This window comes from Lissotriton helveticus, chromosome 8, assembly GCF_964261635.1.
Source record: "Lissotriton helveticus chromosome 8, aLisHel1.1, whole genome shotgun sequence".
In the NCBI taxonomy this organism is placed as follows: Eukaryota; Metazoa; Chordata; class Amphibia; order Caudata; family Salamandridae; genus Lissotriton; species Lissotriton helveticus.
This window is the reverse complement of record NC_136069.1, coordinates 1,612,378,054-1,612,397,940: the sequence shown is the minus strand read 5'-3', so window position 1 is coordinate 1,612,397,940 and position 19,887 is coordinate 1,612,378,054. Positions and strand designations below refer to the sequence as shown.

The 19,887-nt window shown below is 43.0% G+C and overlaps 1 protein-coding gene across 1 annotated transcript; it reads left to right on the top strand.

Moving 5' to 3' along the window:
- The first annotated feature begins 4,785 nt into the window (after window positions 1-4,785).
- On the top strand, window positions 4,786-5,775 carry LOC144773960 (olfactory receptor 52P1-like). The gene has a single exon (XM_078659011.1). It carries the CDS (start codon window positions 4,786-4,788, stop codon window positions 5,773-5,775), a length of 990 nt encoding a protein of 329 aa, XP_078515137.1.
- Window positions 5,776-19,887: the final 14,112 nt, after the last annotated feature.

Genomic DNA, 19,887 nt, shown 5'->3' with positions numbered 1-19,887 from the left:
TGTTAGTTGTCTCCTTCGTTTAAAGATGATATTTCCATCCATAATGACCATTTGCATCTTGCTTACTGGGAATCAATTCTTAATACTTAAAGTCATGACTTCTGATGACATTCTAATTACATGTATCTGTAATGGATATTTGCATTTTGCCTACTGAGAATTAACGTTTAATACTCCAAATCATAACTCCTGATAGTATTTCAATTATGTGCTTAAAACCTAAATATTGCACACTTTAGGATGGCCGGCATCCTCACTAATTATATTAAGTCTCATGGTTTCCTTCTTGGAAACCTTCGTGTCTTTCTTTTTCTTTATTTTCACATTCACATTCTCTTTCCATATGCTTACCTGGTTCCTTTTTGGTAATTTCTTCTAGGGTTTTTGAATGGAATAATGGCACTTTGATTACTTAGGAAGACTTATCAATGCAATTCCATTCCTTTTATTGAGTTACTGCAAACAAATGATGGACGGAATGCTGACAAAGCAAACATTCTCCCCCAGTCAAAAGATCTGGGTTAAATCCATTGTTCTTTTGTCCACTATGCCACCCCAGTTTGGACCCAGCCATATGCAAATCAGTCTTGACCCTGTGCCCCAATGGAACAGTCCAGACTGAACTGCCAGGCCAGGTCCTCCCTGGACCAGAAACAAGCATCCTGGGACCGGTTTCAGGGTATGTCACCCTTCATCAGCCAGGCTAGCTTGAATCCAGTGGCACAGTGAGCAAGGGACCCATGTCTGGGCATACCCATCCCACTTAGGGCTAAAAGTATTACAGCAAGCAAATGATGGATGAAATGCTGACAATGCAAACATTGTCCTCCAGTCAAAAGATCGGGGTTAAATTATGACCATGCACTTTGAAAAATGGTGTTTACTGTGTATCTTCCGGGACTCACGTCCTTCTGGCAACCATGATCCAGCCCTCTCCTTGTTGCTCATTCTCCTGTTACTCTTTCCATTTAATGAAAGGTAGTTTCCTCTGCAGCACTGATGACTTCAGAGACGGCACGGAGTGTCTTGACTATAATGCTGGTATACAGTAAATGTTACCGGTGTCATGGAGCCATATGAGGTTATCGCTGATATGTCTCTTTACAAATGTCTACCACATTATGGGGACTATTGTCCCAGGTGAAAACAAATATGGCTAACTCTTAAACCCATTGAGAGCATTTCGTAGTTCGAGTGCCATTGGTACTACCCTAGTCTCTTTGTGCTGACATAAACCTCTTTTTCACTATTGACCATACCTTTACCTGTTTAGGCCCGTGTCCTGTAAATCCTTTGTACGTTTATTACATTTTTACCACATCTTTTCCACACTTGTACCTGATCCTCACCGGTGATGGTCTGTCTCCTATAAATCCTTGTTTGAGAGTTTCTCTCTTTTGAGAGTTTGCATAGCGCTACTTCCCTTATATGATTGTATCTTTTCCACAATTGTACCTGACCTTTACCAGTGATGGTCTGTCTCCTATAAATCCTTGTTGGAGAGTTTCTCTCCTTTGAGAGTTTGCATAGTGCTACTTAGCTTATATGATTGTAGATTTTTGCTTAGATGTGACTGTGTTGATGCACTGGAACTGGAATATTTTGGATTTTGAGATTGCAAATAGGGACCAGTAGAGATTGATCATGATATTTAACTTGGACAGTTCTTTACCTTATATTTTTTATTTTAATTTTCATTTTTTCATGGTTTGACTCCTGGCCACTTGCTAATGTATATTTGAGATTTGAAAGCAATAGTAATGCCCAGCCTAACTAATGATAACAAATCGTGAAAACAGAACATCATTTTTTTACGAAATATGATTATATCAATTTTCTATGTAAAAACATGTCTCTTTGCCTTTCTTTATATTCTCTCCTTTTTTGTCCCTTGTCAAATTTGCTATTCTTAAGCTGGTCTTTATTGATGTTTGATCGCCTGCTTCTCTCTATTTAATTGTTGTGACAATTACTGTGGCATTTCTGTTGTGGTCGTGCTATTTCCAATCTTGATTATCAATGTTGCTTTCATGTCCCTTATGATTATCACGAAAACATTATCTTCATATGCTTTGTCATCTTTGTGAAAGCCCTAGGCGTGCTCACCATATGGGTGAAACATGTGTTGACTGTATCATTCACTTATAACAAAAGACAATGGTCCCTGAGTTAGTGCACAATGTATATACAATTAACATAGCCTCAATCAGTACTATATTTTAGCCCATATCAAGCCGGACAAAGGCGATTTTAATATGCAAAATAGTTCAAATTGAACAAAAATGCAAGTCAAATAACAGTGAGATACAAGCCTGTATCCGTGAACCCACATATCAAACAAATAAAACAAAGTAAAAGGATCAGGCAGTTTGTGGTTGTTTCCATAAGTCAATACATAAATAGAGAAACAACAATTTTGAGAAGGTCACCTTTACACAAATTATATACGCGAATCACTGCGTATAAGGTTGATAACCATGTCGACGGCGTTTTGATACTTTACTGAAAGATATAGGATCATCATCAGGCCTGTCAGATAAAGTGCCTGAAAACAATTGCCTGTAATTTACTGCAGTGTAGCCCGTTATGCAAGGGCTAGAGTGAACATATCCGGATTGCAAACAACTCGCATGGACCCTGCAGCTTCAGGTAAAGTTATATGAGAAATCGTGGTAAGCGGGAACGGTATCATCACAATTGTGAACATAAAGGAATGAATGGAATCACAGGCTAATAAAACTGTGAGTGTTTGCTTTAACCTGATCCGCATGTTGCGCAAAATACTCCCTTTAATACCTTCTGAGAATCGCACCTTGGTGGTGAGCAGCATTGTGGGCAGTAGGCTGGGTATTGCAATGCCCTCTATTTGGAAGCCCCTGGTTACATTTTTAAAGGCTTGCAAAGAATCCAGTCTGCAGCAGCTAAATTGGCTCTTGGTAGGCCACAGAGTTCCTCCTCTACCGCGGCGTTGCGGGAGCTCCACTGGCTGCCTGTCAGGGAAAGGGTACACTTTAAAGCCCTGTGTATGGTCTTCCGCGCGGTGCACGAACTTGGCCCGGTCACCCTGCAGGAAAGGTTTGAATGGTATCTTCCAACAAGGCAGCTCCGTTCTTCTAGCACTGGCCTGCTGGCAACTCCTCGGTTTAAGAGGGCTAGGCTTGGAGGTAGGGCTTTCAGTAGGGTTGGCGGGCGTCTATGGAATGAGCTCCATCAGAACCTTAGATTAGCAAACTCTCTGTTAGAATTCCGCAGGAATCTAAAGACCTGGCTCTATCCCACGATCTAGTCTGTGTTCCTCCACTCTGTGCGACCTGCTCCACTCTGGTCACGGCTTGCTCTCTCTTCTGAAGCCAGGATGCCCGTAGGGTGACAGTATGCGCTATATAAAAGCTAAAATCAATCAATCAATCAATCAATCAATCAAAGAGGGGTTTCTTTACATGATAGTAAGGGCTTGGCGGTCTCACAATGTGAGCAATTTGTGTTGGTCCCGGGTCGGTGCATGATGCAAAATAGACCTAATTCGGTTCTAGGAATGGCATACTGATGTGGAAACAATCACTCACATCACACTTAAAACCTGATGATCATAATAAATGCATGGGAATACTTGAAGAGGATGTGGACATTTATTACTGAATTATTAGCTTTAGGTACAGCTTGCCATTGTCAAACTAAATACTTATATAAGGGACAGTAAGAGGATAAATCAGAATGAGGGGATATTGAAGTAAGTATAGTGAGCTAGTTGAGAAAGGGATAAAGTAGTTCCTATTTGTTAAGTATATTGGGAACATATAGTTTAGAGAGCTGAGATAGGGTGGGTGTGATACATGTCATGCACGAGTTGTCACTGGTAGAGGTGAGGTGTGTCTGAGAGATGTTTGAGAGATGTGAGAGGGTTGTGAGAGTTAAAATGATGGGTGTCTATATTCATGTGATAAATTATTGTGAGGCTGAGATTGTCTTGTGGTTTAATGTGTGGTAGAAATGAGGAGGTAAAAGCAGGGATGACTGTGAGTCTGGTTAATGAAACATTACAGAATCAGAAGTCTCATGGTTGGACCCAGAAGCAATTACCCCACGTTGATAGCTATGCAATTATGCCACCCAGTATTGAACCAGACCTTATATTTATCCCACCTGCACGTTAAATCCCTGTTATTTATTAAAATTTAATGCAATTATGACTTATACAATAATGTTTCATAAGAATGATAATATTTGTACAGCACTCTAATACTATATTATGTGTAGGAGTTTGTCATAGAGTTGCCTTTCAGATGAATGTATAAAATTGTTTTTAGCTTAATTTAAAATGAGCCTTTCTCTCTTCTACTGATAGTGCTAGAACAGGGATTGTATAATTGATGTTTCATTTCTAATTACATTTATTGTCTTCCTATTCTTACAATAAGCAGACTGGTGGAGAGATTGAAAACAAAAATATCTAACTTTATGACAAATTCTACACGTGTCATAACTGCAGGGTATATAAACTAGGCCTAAACAAGCAGATCAACTTCAAGGGTGAAATATTTCTCTAAACCAATGCATGAAGTGTATTACTTACAGTTTGACTACAGAGACCGAGGCATCCAGCACATAGTGAGACAGTAATATTAGACCATACACTGTAAGCTCAATGCACTGACAAATACTGTATTTTGTAATATATACAAGTCGTACTGCACTATAGGATTTAGTAAATAATTAACACTGGTGCTTTTGTTTTCAAGGAACAGATGCTTCCAATGGAACGGTTCCAGGCACTAGCGCAGTAGCATGTCCATCTTAAATAGCACCAAAGTTCTGTCATCGACTTTCATCCTGATTGGGATTCCTGGCCTTGAGACAGCACACTTCTGGATTGCCTTCCCAATGTGTTCCATGTACCTGGCAGCAGTCTTTGGGAACTGTATCATTCTATTTATCATTAAAAATGAGCCCAGTCTTCACCAGCCCATGTTTCTGTTCCTGTCCATGCTGGCAGTGATTGACATTGTTATATGTACATCTACATACCCCAAACTTCTCTGCCTGTTCTGGTTTAGTTCTACTGAGATTGCTCATGACTCCTGCTTTATCCAGATGTTCTTCATCCATGGCTTCTCTGCAGTGGAGTCTGGGATCCTTTTGGCAATGGCTTTTGACCGCTATGTTGCAATCTGCAATCCATTGCGGTACGCCTCCATACTAACCAATACCATTATTGTTAGGATAGGGCTTTTTGCTGCAGTGAGAGGGTTCAGCTTTATGACTCCTTTAACATGCCTAGTTAAGAGACTTGTGTACTGTGGAGACAATGTCATCCACCACTCCTATTGTGAACACATGGCTGTTGTGAAGCTCGCTTGTGGGGATACAACTCCTAACAATGTGTACGGCATCACAGCTGCAACCTTTGTCGTTGGATCTGACTCTGTCTTCATTGCCGTTTCATACATTCTCATCCTCAGGTCTGTATTTGGCCTTTCATCCAAAAAGGCACGCGTCAAGTCTCTGAGCACATGTGGGTCACACATTTGTGTCATATTATTGTTCTACACACCAGCACTTTTCTCTTTTTACACAGAACGGTTTGGTCATCATGTCCCTGCCTACATCCACATTCTGTTGGCTGATCTATATCTCTTGATTCCGCCAATGTTGAACCCCCTCATTTATGGCATGAAAGCAAAACAGATTCGAGAGAAAGTTGTGAAGGTTTTTGTTGTCTCAAAACCCCCATTCTCTAAAACAAAGAATAGGAGACCTGCAGAATTGAAGACATGAAAGAGACCTGCTAAAACCCAGAAAAGTTTAAAGAGACACTTCATACAGTTTCTTTCAGCTGTGGAGCCCTTTTCCCACACAGTCATCCTTTCGAGTCATCTCCTTTGCTCACTACATCCCCCAAACAAAGAAAACTAGTAGGTCACCCTGTTTGCAATGGTGAGTATTGTGTTGAACAATGCTATTATCTGTGAACTAGGATTTCTTCCATCCCTTGCCAAGTTTAATTCTGTTACAACTATTGACAGTGGCTATAAAGTACAGAGTGTCTCACACTTCTAAGTGCTACATCTTGGTCGTGAGATTGTACTGCGATCACTTTATTTACATGGAGAACACTCTGTTTCAGGCACTTTTAGGTGATAGCAATCCCAGCACGTGCTGTTGGTTAAGTGGAACCTCAGACCTTGTTGTGAGATGTTTATTGTCCCGGAGCATTAATGCATATTAGATTTTGTCATCTTCTCAACTCATTTCTGCCCTCTTTCTTTATTCAAACAGCATCTACAAGGATGCTTACAATGCTCCTACTTAGCTGTTGGTCAGGACACTCTTTTAAAGCAAGGACCAAGCCATTGTATTCGGTCTTGCTGACAATCGCAGGCAGCTTCTGGTCACACACCTGATAAGGGGATTTAGTGGTGGATGCTTCCCCCAGGAAGCATAAATTACATTCCTGGCAGCAAATGATGAGGGATCCTGTATTCTATTAGATATATCTGACAAATCTACATGAATGTGCAATACCATATTTATTTCAAAGTTCTTCATAGTTGTTGTGTTTTGCAATAGTCAGTGCATAGGTCATTTGAAGGGAGTTCTGGCCTTTTTCAAGTTCTAATCGGATATCTCCATAGATAGTCTTTGTGGTGTGTTTCTAAAAGTAATGTGTATTGTAGCCAGGAGTCTCCTGTCAGGAGAAACATAAGGTAAAAATTAAGAGATGCTTGACCCACCTATTAAACTGTTAGGATTATCCTTTGCTCTGAGCAATGGATAAGGAAAGAGAAAGGTAAATTCCATAACCAGCAAAGGGTAATGTTGCCTCATCAATTTAACATGCAAAATTCTGACATACTACGAACAATTCTTTTAATGTTGCTTGGGAGGTTTTGAATTCACTTATGTTGACTGTGCTCTCATCATCCCTGTGTTTTAGATAACATATGTGTGTCAAAAAGAAAATAATTATTCCATTGTAGCTACGGTCAGATATGCGACACACGCTCCATACACATCCATTTTATATACTCTTTGACAAAAATATTATATGGCACAAACCACTTGAATGTGCAAATGTACTGTTTGCTTTGACCTGGTAGACCAATTTCTAAAATGTTGCAGAGGTGAGTTGGCAATTTTCGCTCTCAGTGCCATAAAAAAAATGTCTGGTTTTTACATTCCAATATATATTGCTGTCCGTAATCTGATTCCTTTAAAGCCTGAGCAGTTAATATTAGCCACGCTTTGTAAAAAGGTGCACATGATGTGCCCATCAAACCTACAGAACTCCATTGCGGGTGTTAATCAGTGTCATAAACACACATGCATCCAGGGCAGATGCATGATTGTATTCTATGATGAAGAGTGTGTCAAAATTATATTGCTTAATATGATGAATTTGAGAAAGGAGCACTTACACTGAAAAGTAATGGAGAGTTCTTTCTACTTCCATTTCTATTCATCATTAACATTGATTGCTACCAATTTCAAGCAAATTTTTTTAAACAATATTTATATTTTAATAGATCAAATAGTTTTAGATGACAGACAGCTTTGCATGATTGAGTGATTTTGATGAGTCTTATTTACTCAAATACTATATACGAAGGAGATGTAAAAAGTATCTCACTTGCTTAAAATATATTGAAAACTTAATTTATAACATGTTTGTGGATATTTTTTAATCAACAGATTAATAATCATAATATGGTAAATAACTAAGGAAATGATTTTACAATAAAATAAATCTGCTTTTTAACAGTAGTCAACACACATAAATCATAATCCTTTAATTTCTGAAACAGTAAGTCATGTCTCCTACTTAATTTTAATTTGAGACATGCCAATGTATATGCAGCATTACAACTATAATAGGTTATATAAAACATTGATGATCATACAATATTTGAGGATGTTCTTTTTGAATGTGAATGTTATCATACGTTAAATGTATTGGCTCTGATCTGTGAATTGATCATTGTATGTGTATTTACAATAGTTTGTCATAGATTTTTCTAGTCATACGTCTCATACACATCAAAAATACGTTTTTGCTATTATTTAAGAAAGTAGGCATAACTTGTTATGTCACAAAATATGTTGTCAAAAATTACCAAATGTACCCGTTTTTTCTTGTTCTGGATTCCATTTGCAGGTTCAGTTACCGATGGTATAGAAGGATCCACATTGAATGAGGCACTAGCGTAATCCTTCCTTATACACCGAGCGTGAATGATGACAAAAGCACCCACCTTTTTCAAGATGTTGGAGGTGATTACAGAAGAATATAAATGTACCATCAATCAGGCACACTAGCTTATTCAATTGGCCAAACCGTAGGTGCTATATCCTGCTGCAAAGAAAATAGAATTATAAGATTTTGGTCTGTAAATGTTTGAGAACCAAAAACGTATTGATGATGTAGTAAAGCATATTGTCACATAAATTCATGAAGACTTGAATGTCATTATGCAGACTATGACAGAAATGGGAACGGATGTCAAAGATATGATAGAACTCCTGCAAAGGACATTGAACACCATGACACATCTTGCAGATGTTTGTGATAAGAAATCAATCATGGAGTACTTTATTAATGAATTAAATTTCATTACATTTTACATTACATAATTATTGAGGATGGAAAGACACACATGATGCATCATTTTGAGGCTACACAATCATTGGGATAAAAAATGACCATTATGACAGTTGAAGTACAGCAAATGGTCAGAAGCTTTACTAATCCTCAAGCGGATTTTGCTTCAGCAATGGTTCGCTGTCTAGATACATTGAAAAGACATTCCATAAGTATGTCAAATGCAGAAGTATATGTATCAAGAACAACATCTGTATCTACCTCTCTGGGGCATCCAGATTCTAATAGTGGTGATGTGTTTCTTGTCCACAGTCTATGGCAGTATAAATGTACAAACATCTAATGCACGTACTTTAATATATTTGTGTTATCCTCCTTATTTTGTACAACGTTTTTTGATTTCAGTAACAAAAACAACATTCTTTCCAGCTGAAATACTAGTTGAAATAAATATCTATTCCTGCAATGTGTGTACCGATATGCTCACCTCTTGTTTTGTCAATTTCATTTTGTAAATGAATATTTTATTTGGTGGTTAATCTAATTGTTTTCTGATAATTATATATTTTGCAATGCAGTTATTATTTTTTTAACTTTTTCACGGTATAATGATTTGTTTATGAAGTTCCATATGTAAACTCCTAGACTATATTCCACTATCAAACACACATACATCTGTTTTTGAATCTTGGATGTAATTAGTCAGTCATCAAAAAAACATTCTCTTTAGACCCTGGTCTTTAAACAATAGTAAAAACAATGTACACACTATTAAGTGATGTAAACACTGATTCATTGTACATTAAAATAGAAGAAAATGTCACATGCATCATGAATACTTAATATCACAATCCCAAACAATACTTTATAAAATACTTTAAAAATGATAACATTTACGTCATATAGCAATGAATAAGAAAGTGCCACAAACGTCACTGTATGCCTAAAAATGCTACCCCTACATATCTAAATATACATCCTAAAACTGGGGTAACCATTACCTCACATTACCTCACATTACCTAGCTACCTTTTGATACCTGTGCAGTGTATGGGGCAATCCTATGTGGAGGTGGGCTCCCGTACTAATGCTGCTCAGGGCCTGCATCAATAGGAGAGGGTATATCTTAGTACTGTCTCACTGGGAGATACCCACAAGGTCACCAGAGAACCTTTGGAATGGCCCCTTCAAGGATCTTTCCAAATGCTGGGATCGCGTTGAAGCAACAGGTCAGAAGATCAATTTCCTGCTCACACTCACAAACCATCTCCTGGATAACATCAGGGGTGAAACGGAATCTGGGCCTGACATCTTGGCTAGACATCCCAAATTGGTTAATCCTTTGTCTGAAAATCCTCTATACTGTACTCCTCTTCCAAGAATCTTCCTGTTGCACGACAAGGAGCAGAGCAACAATCACATTCAGTGACATGGTGAAAGGTCTGAAAGGTTTTTTTGTGTCATATATGCTGTTATGTTTGCGGCAGGGCTGATATTACCTGTTGGGCTGTGGAGTTTCAGCTAGAGTGGGTGGATGGTAAGCACTTACACAGATGTTTAAGATTGAAAGCAAAGTTCATCCGCCCTGAGTGCGTAGATTCTGTCTGAGTGCGGAGATTCCAGACCGAATGTGAAGATTCCGGCTGAGTGAGGAAGTCAAGTTACTACCCGTAAATGCCCTTTGTGAATACCAAAAGTTGTAAAGTTAGACTTTTGTCTCAGTTTACCTTTGTAAATCTGGCCCTATATTTATAATGTGATTTTAGAACGTATTCCTAGTTGTCATCCAGTGGTTATGGGATACCATGGAAGAAATATGGGCACCTATTAAAGTATGCATGAACACAATCGAGGTTTGGAAACTTTCCAGTGTAATGGAGCATATAGCTTCTTCCACAACAGATGCAGAATGATTTCAAATAAATTATTGCAATGAGAGAATAATTGATTCAGAATGAGCTAGCATTAGATGACATACTAGCTAGTAGAGAAAGATTTTTAAAGATAATTCAGTCACTTTTTTTCCCAATAATGCTGAAAACATGCATGTGTGTTGATCCTGGCTCTCTCTGCAGCGTCACACCCAAACGTTTTGCCTAACTTCTCCATATTTTTCTGATCTTGTTTTTTTTGGCCTTAGAACTCAGTGAACTTTACCACTGCTAGCCTTTGTTAAAGTACGTATGCTTCCTCTTTTAAACATTGTGAAATTGGCTTATACCCAATTGGCATAATACATCTACTTATAAGTCCCCAATAAAGTGGTACTACATGTAAGCTGAACCTGTCAATTAAATGCTACTAGTGACTTTAGCACTTGTTGTGCCACCCACTTAAGTAGACTCGAAAACCAGTCTCATACCTGCCATTGCAGCCTGTGTGTGCAATCTATAACTTCCATTTTGACCTGGCAAAATAAGCGTGTTGCCAGGTTCAAATCCACCTTTTTAATATATATTTAGGTTACACCTATGGTAGGCCTTACACAGCCCATAGGGCAGGGTGTAATGTAGTTAAAAAGCAGGACTTGTATTTTTTCCGTTTTACATGTCCTTGTAGATTACTTTTCACTACTGCAAGGCCTTCTTCGCTTAAAGGATAACATTAGCGTTACCTTCTTACAATTAATATCAGTGGTGGCTGCTGCATTTTAAAATTGTCGGGCAAAGGGTGAATACACATTTGCTTATTCATTAAGAGAGTGCTCTGACATGCAACATATATTTGCCTAGATTGCTGAACTTACTTGCTCCATTAAAAACCTGCCAGTATCTCTAGTAATGACACAGAACTGTGCCTGAGTCAATTTGTTGCATATCTAGTTACAGCCATAAATAGAACATGCACCATCACCCCAGTAATGATTTTTTAATGCTCTTTATTAGTAGGGTTATACATTCTTACATGACATTTACAATGCTCTTGGATTCAGCACACGTTTAGAGGTCTCAGACTTCCGACTTCCTCTTGCTTCGCACTTCCTGGATGTTAACCCCTTCACTGCGGGGCTGATTTCCCTGCTGTGCTGGGGGTTGGGGGGGGGGTGCGCACAGCGCCCCGGTGCTCATGACGAGCTCAGCTCGTCATGAGCCACAGTGCTCGTTTGCTCATGACCAGCTGAGCTCGTCACGGCCACACCCGTTTCCTTAGAACGCTCAGCACAGCAAGGGAATTAGCCCCGCGTGTGAGCGTTTTAACGGTCATGATGAGCTCTGCTCGTCCCGTGGCTCATGATGAGAGCATGGGAGAGGTTAACATGTGTTTGCTGGCTAGGGAAAAATAAATCAGATCTCCCCAGCCAATCCAAACACTGCTCTGATGCTGCATTTAATACTAAACAGCATAACAGCAGTGCTTGGATTGGCTGGGGCAAGCAAACACAATTCCAGATAGAGGACCAATGGGGCTGCATCTGTGCTCACCAAGCTCCACTGGAGCCTTAAATGTGGAAGTCTGAACTGGGCATGCCAGGTTGTTCACAGCAAACAATGTCATCCAATCTTACATGCACAGCTGTTAGCAACCTCAGCTGCTCATACCATCCACCTATGGCCTTCGCGAGAGCTCCATAGCCCCAACCCTTAATGAAGAAAAATGAATGGAGGTATGAGAGGTTTTATGTTAATTGTTAAAATAATGAGCCTGGGTTGTAGTGAGGTTCAATGCCTGTGTGCCACTGTGAAGGAACTGCCACTGTTTTATATACTATAAATTCCAAATGGGACAGGTAAACAGTTCAGGCTTAGTACTTCTGAAATTGTACTGAACATTTTTTTTTTTTATGGCAAAGTCAGATTTTTTATTACAATTTTAAAAATGCCACTTTTAGAAAGTTCCCATTTTGTGCCTCAGCCATTTAGTACCTGCAGCCTGTCTCTAGGCCACATGACTAGGTGAAGATGGCAGTTGATCTTTGTGTAATCTTCCTAGACAATACAGACAATAGAGAACTTAGGTGTGCTTGGATGAGCCTATAACTGGCCGGATGTGAGGGTGTAGCATTGCACAGCCCTACTTCAACCTGAATAGGCTGTTTTCTGCCTTCACATGAAGGATTTCATAGCACCTGCTAGCATACCGATGGATCCAGCAGAATTGATGCAACTCCTCTGCTGTGCAGCGAAACCCAGAGCAGAACAGGTGCATCATGTCTGCTTCATGGGTTTTCCAGATGCAAGGACTTTGCACCGCAGCTTTGCAACTCCATCCGATCCCCTGCTGCATGATGGATCTTAGATGTAGGTCTTTGCATCACAACCCTCTCTTCCACAGGATCTTTGCAATGAAGAAGGAGCCCCTATCCAAGGCTCTCAGCTCCTCGGAACCGACGCATCACATCGACTCAGCAGCACATTATCAATGGCACCTCTGTATCGGAAGCCCTCATTGATGAAATTCTCGGTTATAATGCAAGACCTTGTACCGTAGCCTTGGAGATATTCTGCACTAAAGCATCGCCTTTGATGTGAGGCGCATACTTGGCATGGGACTCAGTAATCCTTTGCAACCAGGATTTAAGGTACTGTTGTTGTTCAACAGGCCTAAATAGCCTACTTCCAGCCCGTGCTCCATTATCGCATACCTGAACTAATGACTGTCCTGGTCTAGCTTCCCCAGATAACCACAATTGTTGCTTGGTGCTTTTTGGTGCTATTATCTATTAACTCCGGTTCTACTGATTAGATTTTTGTAATTTTGGTCTTCTTATATTTATTACAATTTAATAATTCATTCTATTCCAATGTTGGATCCTTTTTGGGTTGTTTTTTTCACTCTGTTACTGTTTGAAGTGCTGCACAAATACTGCACAAATACTTTAGACTTTGCCTCTACATTAAGCCTAACTTCTCTGTGCCAAGCTGTCAGAGGGTTGAGCAGAGTTTAATTTGCTGTTGCTTATGACTTCACCCTGACAAGGATTTTAGTTACTACTTGAGCAGGGCTTTACCCCGCTGAACCAGTAACCCAATTTAATAAAATTAAGGAAATAGGTGACACAAAGAAGGAAGGAGGAATTATAGTAATGTTAGTGCTTTTTCAGCTGTTTTGTTCCATATAAATAGTTTTATTAAGAAGACTGGCAGGAATTTATAATAATTGGAAATGAAAGCTTGAAAACAGATGTTGGAAGCGATACAAAAGGGGATGATGGACGGAGCGTTTGAGCAAATCAAACACTCCCCCCCAGTCAACTGATCTGGGTTTAATCCATCACCATTCTTTAGCCCACTCAGCCACCCCATTTCAGACATGGCTATATGCAAATCAGTCTGACCCTGTGCCTCATGGGAACAGTCCAGCCCGAACCGCCAAGCCATGTCTTCCATGGACCGGAAACAAGCATCCTGGGACCGGTTTCGGATTCATAATCCTCATCAGCCAGGCTATCTTGAATCCAGTGGCCAAGTGAGCAAGGGGCTCACGTCTGAGCATACCCTGCCACACTTAGGGCGAACAAAGCGATACAAAAGGGGATGATGGACGGAGCGTTTGAGCAAATCAAACACCCACCCCCAGTCAACTGATCTGTGTTTAATCCATCACCATTCTTTAGCCCACTCAGCCACCCCATTTCAGACATGGCTATATGCAAATCAGTCTTACCCTGTGCCTCATGGGAACAGTCCAGCCCGAACCGCCAAGCCATGTCTTCCATGGACCGGAAACAAGCATCCTGGGACCGGTTTCGGATTCATAATCCTCATCAGCCAGGCTATCTTGAATCCAGTGGCCAAGTGAGCAAGGGACTCACGTCTGAGCATACCCTGCCACACTTAGGGCGAACAAAGCGATATAAAAGGGGATGATGGATGGAGCGTTTGAGCAAATCAAACACTCACCCCCAGTCAACTGATCTGGGTTTAATCCATCACCATTCTTTAGCCCACTCAGCCACCCCATTTCAGACATGGCTATATGCAAATGAGTCTGACCCTGTGCCTCATGGGAACAGTCCAGCCCGAACCGCCAAGCCAAGTCTTCCATGGACCGGAAACAAGCATCCTGGGACTGGTTTCGGATTCATAATCCTCATCAGCCAGGCTATCTTGATTCCAGTGGCCAAGTGAGCAAGGGACTCACGTCTGAGTATACCCTGCCACACTTAGGGCGAACAAAGCGATACAAAAGGGGATGAGGGACGGAGCGTTTGAGCAAATCAAACACTCACCCCCAGTCAACTGATCTGGGTTTAATCCATCACCATTCTTTAGCCCACTCAGCCACCCCATTTCAGACATGGCTATATGCAAATCAGTCTGACCCTGTGCCTCATGGGAACAGTCCAGCCCGAACTGCCAAGCCATGTCTTCCATGGACCGGAAACAAGCATCCTGGGACAGGTTTTGGATTCATAATCCTCATCAGCCAGGCTATCTTGAATCCAGTAGCCAAGTGAGCAAGGGACTCACGTCTGAGCATACCCTGCCACACTTAGGGCGAACAAAGCGATACAAAAGGGGATGATGGATGGAGCGTTTGAGCAAATCAAACACTCACCCCCAGTCAACTGATCTGGGTTTAATCCATCACCATTCTTTAGCCCACTCAGCCACCCCATTTCAGACATGGCTATATGCAAATCAGTCTGACCCTGTGCCTCATGGGAACAGTCCAGCCCGAACTGCCAAGCCATGTCTTCCATGGACCGGAAACAAGCATCCTGGGACCGGTTTCGGATTCATAATCCTCATCAGCCAGGCTATCTTGAATCCAGTGGCCAAGTGAGCAAGGGACTCACGTCTGAGCATACCCTGCCACACTTAGGGCGAACAAAGCGATACAAAAGGGGATGATGGACTGAGTGTTTGAGCAAATCAAACACTCACACCCAGTCAACTGATCTGGGTTTAATCCATCACCATTCTTTAGCCCACTCAGCCACCCCATTTCAGACATGGCTATATGCAAATCAGTCTGACCCTGTGCCTCATGGGAACAGTCCAGCCCGAACTGCCAAGCCATGTCTTCCATGGACCGGAAACAAGCATTCTGGGACTGGTTTCGGATTCATAATCCTCATCAGCCAGGCTATCTTGAATCCAGTGGCCAAGTGAGCAAGGGACTCACGTCTGAGCATACCCTGCCACACTTAGGGCGAACAAAGCGATACAAAACAGATGTTGGCAATTTTGAAAGAACAAGACAGAACCGAGAGGGAAGAAATATATGCATTAATGAATATTGTTTACTGAATGAGAAATAATTTCACAAGGAATGGATGGGAGAATGCTGAAGAGGGAAACTACAGTGCAGCTGTTAGTGTGTCTTTTACAGCAGGAGTGTAGTGGTACGTACAATGATGGAGGATCTGGATGAAGGCAAGACACAGAACAGTAGCTTTGTGTGCCAGCAAGGCTGCACTATGCAAGTCTGAGCACAAGTTGAGTATGCACTAGAACAATGGTCCTGTGAGAAATAGGAAAGATAGGGGGCTTGTGGCTTAACTGAAAGGTCTTTTACAAGTAGTAACACCAAGACCTAGAAAATGAGGTCAGGTAGGCATTAGTGGAACTTGGTCAGTAGGAGGTCTTACCTATAATGTGCAAAGCTATGCTCAGATATGGAAATGATAAGTTTTTGGCATGGTGGCGTAAATTGCCTCTATTCACCAATGCTAATCAATACACTACATGATTAGTGCATGAACAGTACCTGTTACACAAGTCAATCAATCAAGCAGGGAATGGTAAGTGCGCTACTCACCCGTGAGGGTCTCAAAGTGCTGAGGTGGGGGGCGCAGATCTTTTTAGATGAAGAGGCAGGCCTTGAGAGTCTTCCTGAAGGTGTTCAGGGAGGGGGCACGTGTGATGTCTGCGGGTAGCTCCTTCCAGGTCTTGGCTGTACTGTGAGAGAAGGATCTTCTGCCTGCTTGAAGGTCTTGCGGAGGATGTGAAGGGTGTTAAAGTGGCTGCAGGGGATGGAGTTAACCTGTCGGTTCACGGTGAGTGATGATTCGAGTACGATGCTGAGTTTCTTGGCGTGGTCTGAGGGGGGTAGTTGGGCTTCCGAGAGTGTTCGGCTACCAAGTGCTGTCCCATGCAGAAGGGGTGGTACAGAGGACAAGGACTTCTGTCTTCTTGGTGTTGAGCTTCAGGCAGCTGTTTGTCATCCAGACTGCGATGTCTTGCACTCCTTTCTGGAAGTTGAGTTTGGCAGTGGTGGGGTCTTTGGTGAGGGAGAGGATGAGCTGGGTGTTGTGGGCGTAGGATACGATGTTGAGGCTGTGTTGTCGAACGATGACTTTGAGGGGGGCCATGTAGATGTTTAAGAGGGTGGGGCTCAGGGGTGAACCCTGTGGGACTCCACAGTTGATTTTCATTGGGTCGGAGACGAAGGGTGGGAGTCTGATCCTTTGGATTCTTTTGGTGAGGAATGATCAGATCCAGTCCAGGGCTGTTCCTTGTATGCCTGCATCATGTAGTCTGGCGACTAATGTGCGGTGGGAGACAGTGTCGAAGGCTGCTGATAGGTTAAGTAGGATGAGGGCTGCGCAGTGGTCGTGGTCCAAGAGGATGCAGATGTCATCTGTGGTGCGAGTAGTGCGGTCTCTGTGCTTTGGTTGCTTTGGAATCCGGATTGGGATGGATCAAGGACTGTGTTCTCTTCAATGAAACATGTCAGTTTCCTGTTGACTGTTTTCTCTGCAACTTTGGCTGCAAATGAGATGAGCGAGGTGGGCCGATAGTTCTTGAGGTCAGTGGGGTCAGCTGTGGGTTTCTTGAGCAGAGGTCTGACTTCGTGCTTCCAGTCGTCAGTGACGGTGCCTGTTTTGAATGTTGTGTTGATGGTGTGTTGTAGTTTGGGTGCGAAGGCTGCCGTGGCTCTGTGGTAGATGTGAGGGGGGCAGGGGTTGGTGGAGGCCCCCGAGTGGATGCTTTTCATTGTCGAGGCAGTGTCTTCGGCCGTGATCGGTGTCCAGTTGGAGATGGTGGGCTGGCTGGTGTTTCTGGGGGGCAGAGGGCCAATTGTGGCGCCGAGTGAATGGTCGATGAAGTTGTCATAGAGGTTTTTGATCTTGAGGTGGAAATAGGTTCCAAGCTTGTCGCAGAGGTCTTGGGATGGGGTGATGTCTGTGGTTCCGTTGCCTGGGTTGGTGAATTCTTGAATTACACTGAAAAGTTCCTTGGAGTTGGTGGAGTTGGCCAGGATTTTGTTGTGGATGAATTTCCTCTTGGTGGCTCTGATCTGGTTGTGGTAGTCCTTCATGGTGTCCTTGTTGTTTTCAGCTGTCTTGCTGTTTCTCCAGTTCTTCTCCAGGCATCTGTAGTTGCGTCTGGCTTCTTGGAGAGCGGGAGTGAACCAGTCGGCTTCCCTAGGGTGTTGTCTGTCGGGGTTGCGCAGCGGGCAAGCTCGTCTGCACAGTGGGAGATCCAGGTGGGGAGTTCTCTGGCTGCATCCTTTGCGTCGGGTGCCCAGGTGTGGTTGTCTCAGCTGAGGGTGGAGTTAAGTTGCTCATCAGTAACCTTGCTCCAGTTCCTTTGTGGGAGGCATGGGGCTGGTTTGGGTGCCTTGGGTTTGTTGATAGCAAAGTGTATGCAGTGGTGGTCGGTCCATGGCAGCTGCGTTGTGTGGCTGAATTGGATGCTGTTTCTTGCCGCGAAGATGGGGTCGAGGGTGTGTCCTGTTCTGTGAGTAGGTGTGTTGATGAGTTGTTTAAGTCCGATGCTGGCGAGGTTGTCACAAAGGATAGTGGAGTTGGGGTCACTGAGGTTGTCGAGGTGGATATGCAGGTCTCCGATGAGTATGCAGTTTGTTGAGACGATGGAGTGGGGTGCGATAAAGTTGGTGATAGTAGTGGTGAAGGAGACAAGGGTTCCTCGGAGTGTGGCTTTGGGGGTGGTCTGAATCTGGAAGTGCAGGTGTTTGGAAGAGGGGAAGGTTTTGCTGGAGGTTGTGAGGTGGAGGGTGCTCTTGATGTGAAGAAGGCAATGTCGGGTGAGAGTCGAGTAGGTTCCAGATTTCCATGGCGTGTTTGTGTACGGATCGTACATTGAGGAGGATGCATTTTATGGTGTCACCGGTGCTGACGTCGACAGTGTTGGAGGCCGGGGTGGTGGTGAGTGTCTGGTGGTAGTGGAGGCAGGAAAACTGTGTAAAAATTTAATCATTTGAGTAATAGGGGACCTTCATTGAACAATCTTACCAGATCCTCCCAATCATCATTTTTTTCATTAAATGGTTCATGCTAATATTAGAAGGCTAACCAAATTTGCTCAGAAGTTGAAAACTGTGCTTTCAATCAATAAATCAATCAGGAAATTTGTAGAGCGCACTATTCACCCGTGAGGGTCTCAAGGCGCTAGGGGGGTTACTGCTACTGCTCGAATCTCCAGGTCTTGAGTAGCCTCCTGAAGGTTAGTAGGTCTTGGGTCTGCTGTAGGAGGATGGGGGCGGTGTTCCAGGTCTTGGCAGCGAAGAGGAAGAATGATCTACCGCCGGAGGTCGCTCTTCGGATGCGGGGGACTGTAGCGAGGGCGCGGTCAGCGCAGCGGACGAGGCGGTTCAGGTTGTAGAAGGTGAGTCGTCGTTTGAGGTATGCTGGTCCGGTGTCATGGAGTGCATTGTGTGCGTGGGTGAGGAGCTTGAAGGTGGACCTCTTGTTGATGGGCAGCCAGTGCAGGTCTCTCAGGTGGGGTGTGATGTGGCTGTGTTGAGGGATGTCGAGCATCAAGCGGGCAGAGGCGTTCTGTATGCGTTGCAGTCATTTCAGCAGTTTGGCTGGGGCTCCTGTGTAGAGGGCATTTCCGTAGTCCAGCCTGCTGCTGACGAGGGCCTGGGTAGCCGTTCTTCTTGTGTCAGTGGGGATCCACCTGTAGATCTTGTGGAGCATGCGGAGGGTGTTGAAGCAGGAGGATAAGACGGCGTTGACTTGCTTGGTCATGGAGAGCATTGAGTTGAGGATGAACCCCAGATTGTGTGCGTGGTCGTTCGGTATAGGTGCTGCTCCCAGGGCGGTCGGCCACCAGGAGTCTTCCCAGGCTGAGGGGGTGGAGCCAAGGATGATGACCTCTGTCTTGTCCGAGTTCAGCCTCAGATGGCTGTTCTTCATCCATTAGGCAACGGCTTTCATTCCTTCGTGGAGGTTGATTTTGTCGGTGAGGTGGTCCTTGGTGAGGGAGAGTATCAGCTGTGTGTTGTCGGCGTAGGAGATGATGTTAAGGTTATGCAGTCTGACGACGTGGGTGAGCGGGGTCATGTAGATGTTGAACAATGTCGGGCTGAGGGATGATCCTTGGGGTACGCCGCAGATGATCTTGGAGGCTTCGGAATGGAAAGGGGGGAGACGGATA

What these genes read in the sequence shown, in the direction of transcription:
- LOC144773960 (XM_078659011.1), top strand. Translation starts at nt 4,786, where the DNA reads ATGTCCATCTTAAATAGCACCAAAGTTCTGTCATCGACTTTCATCCTG.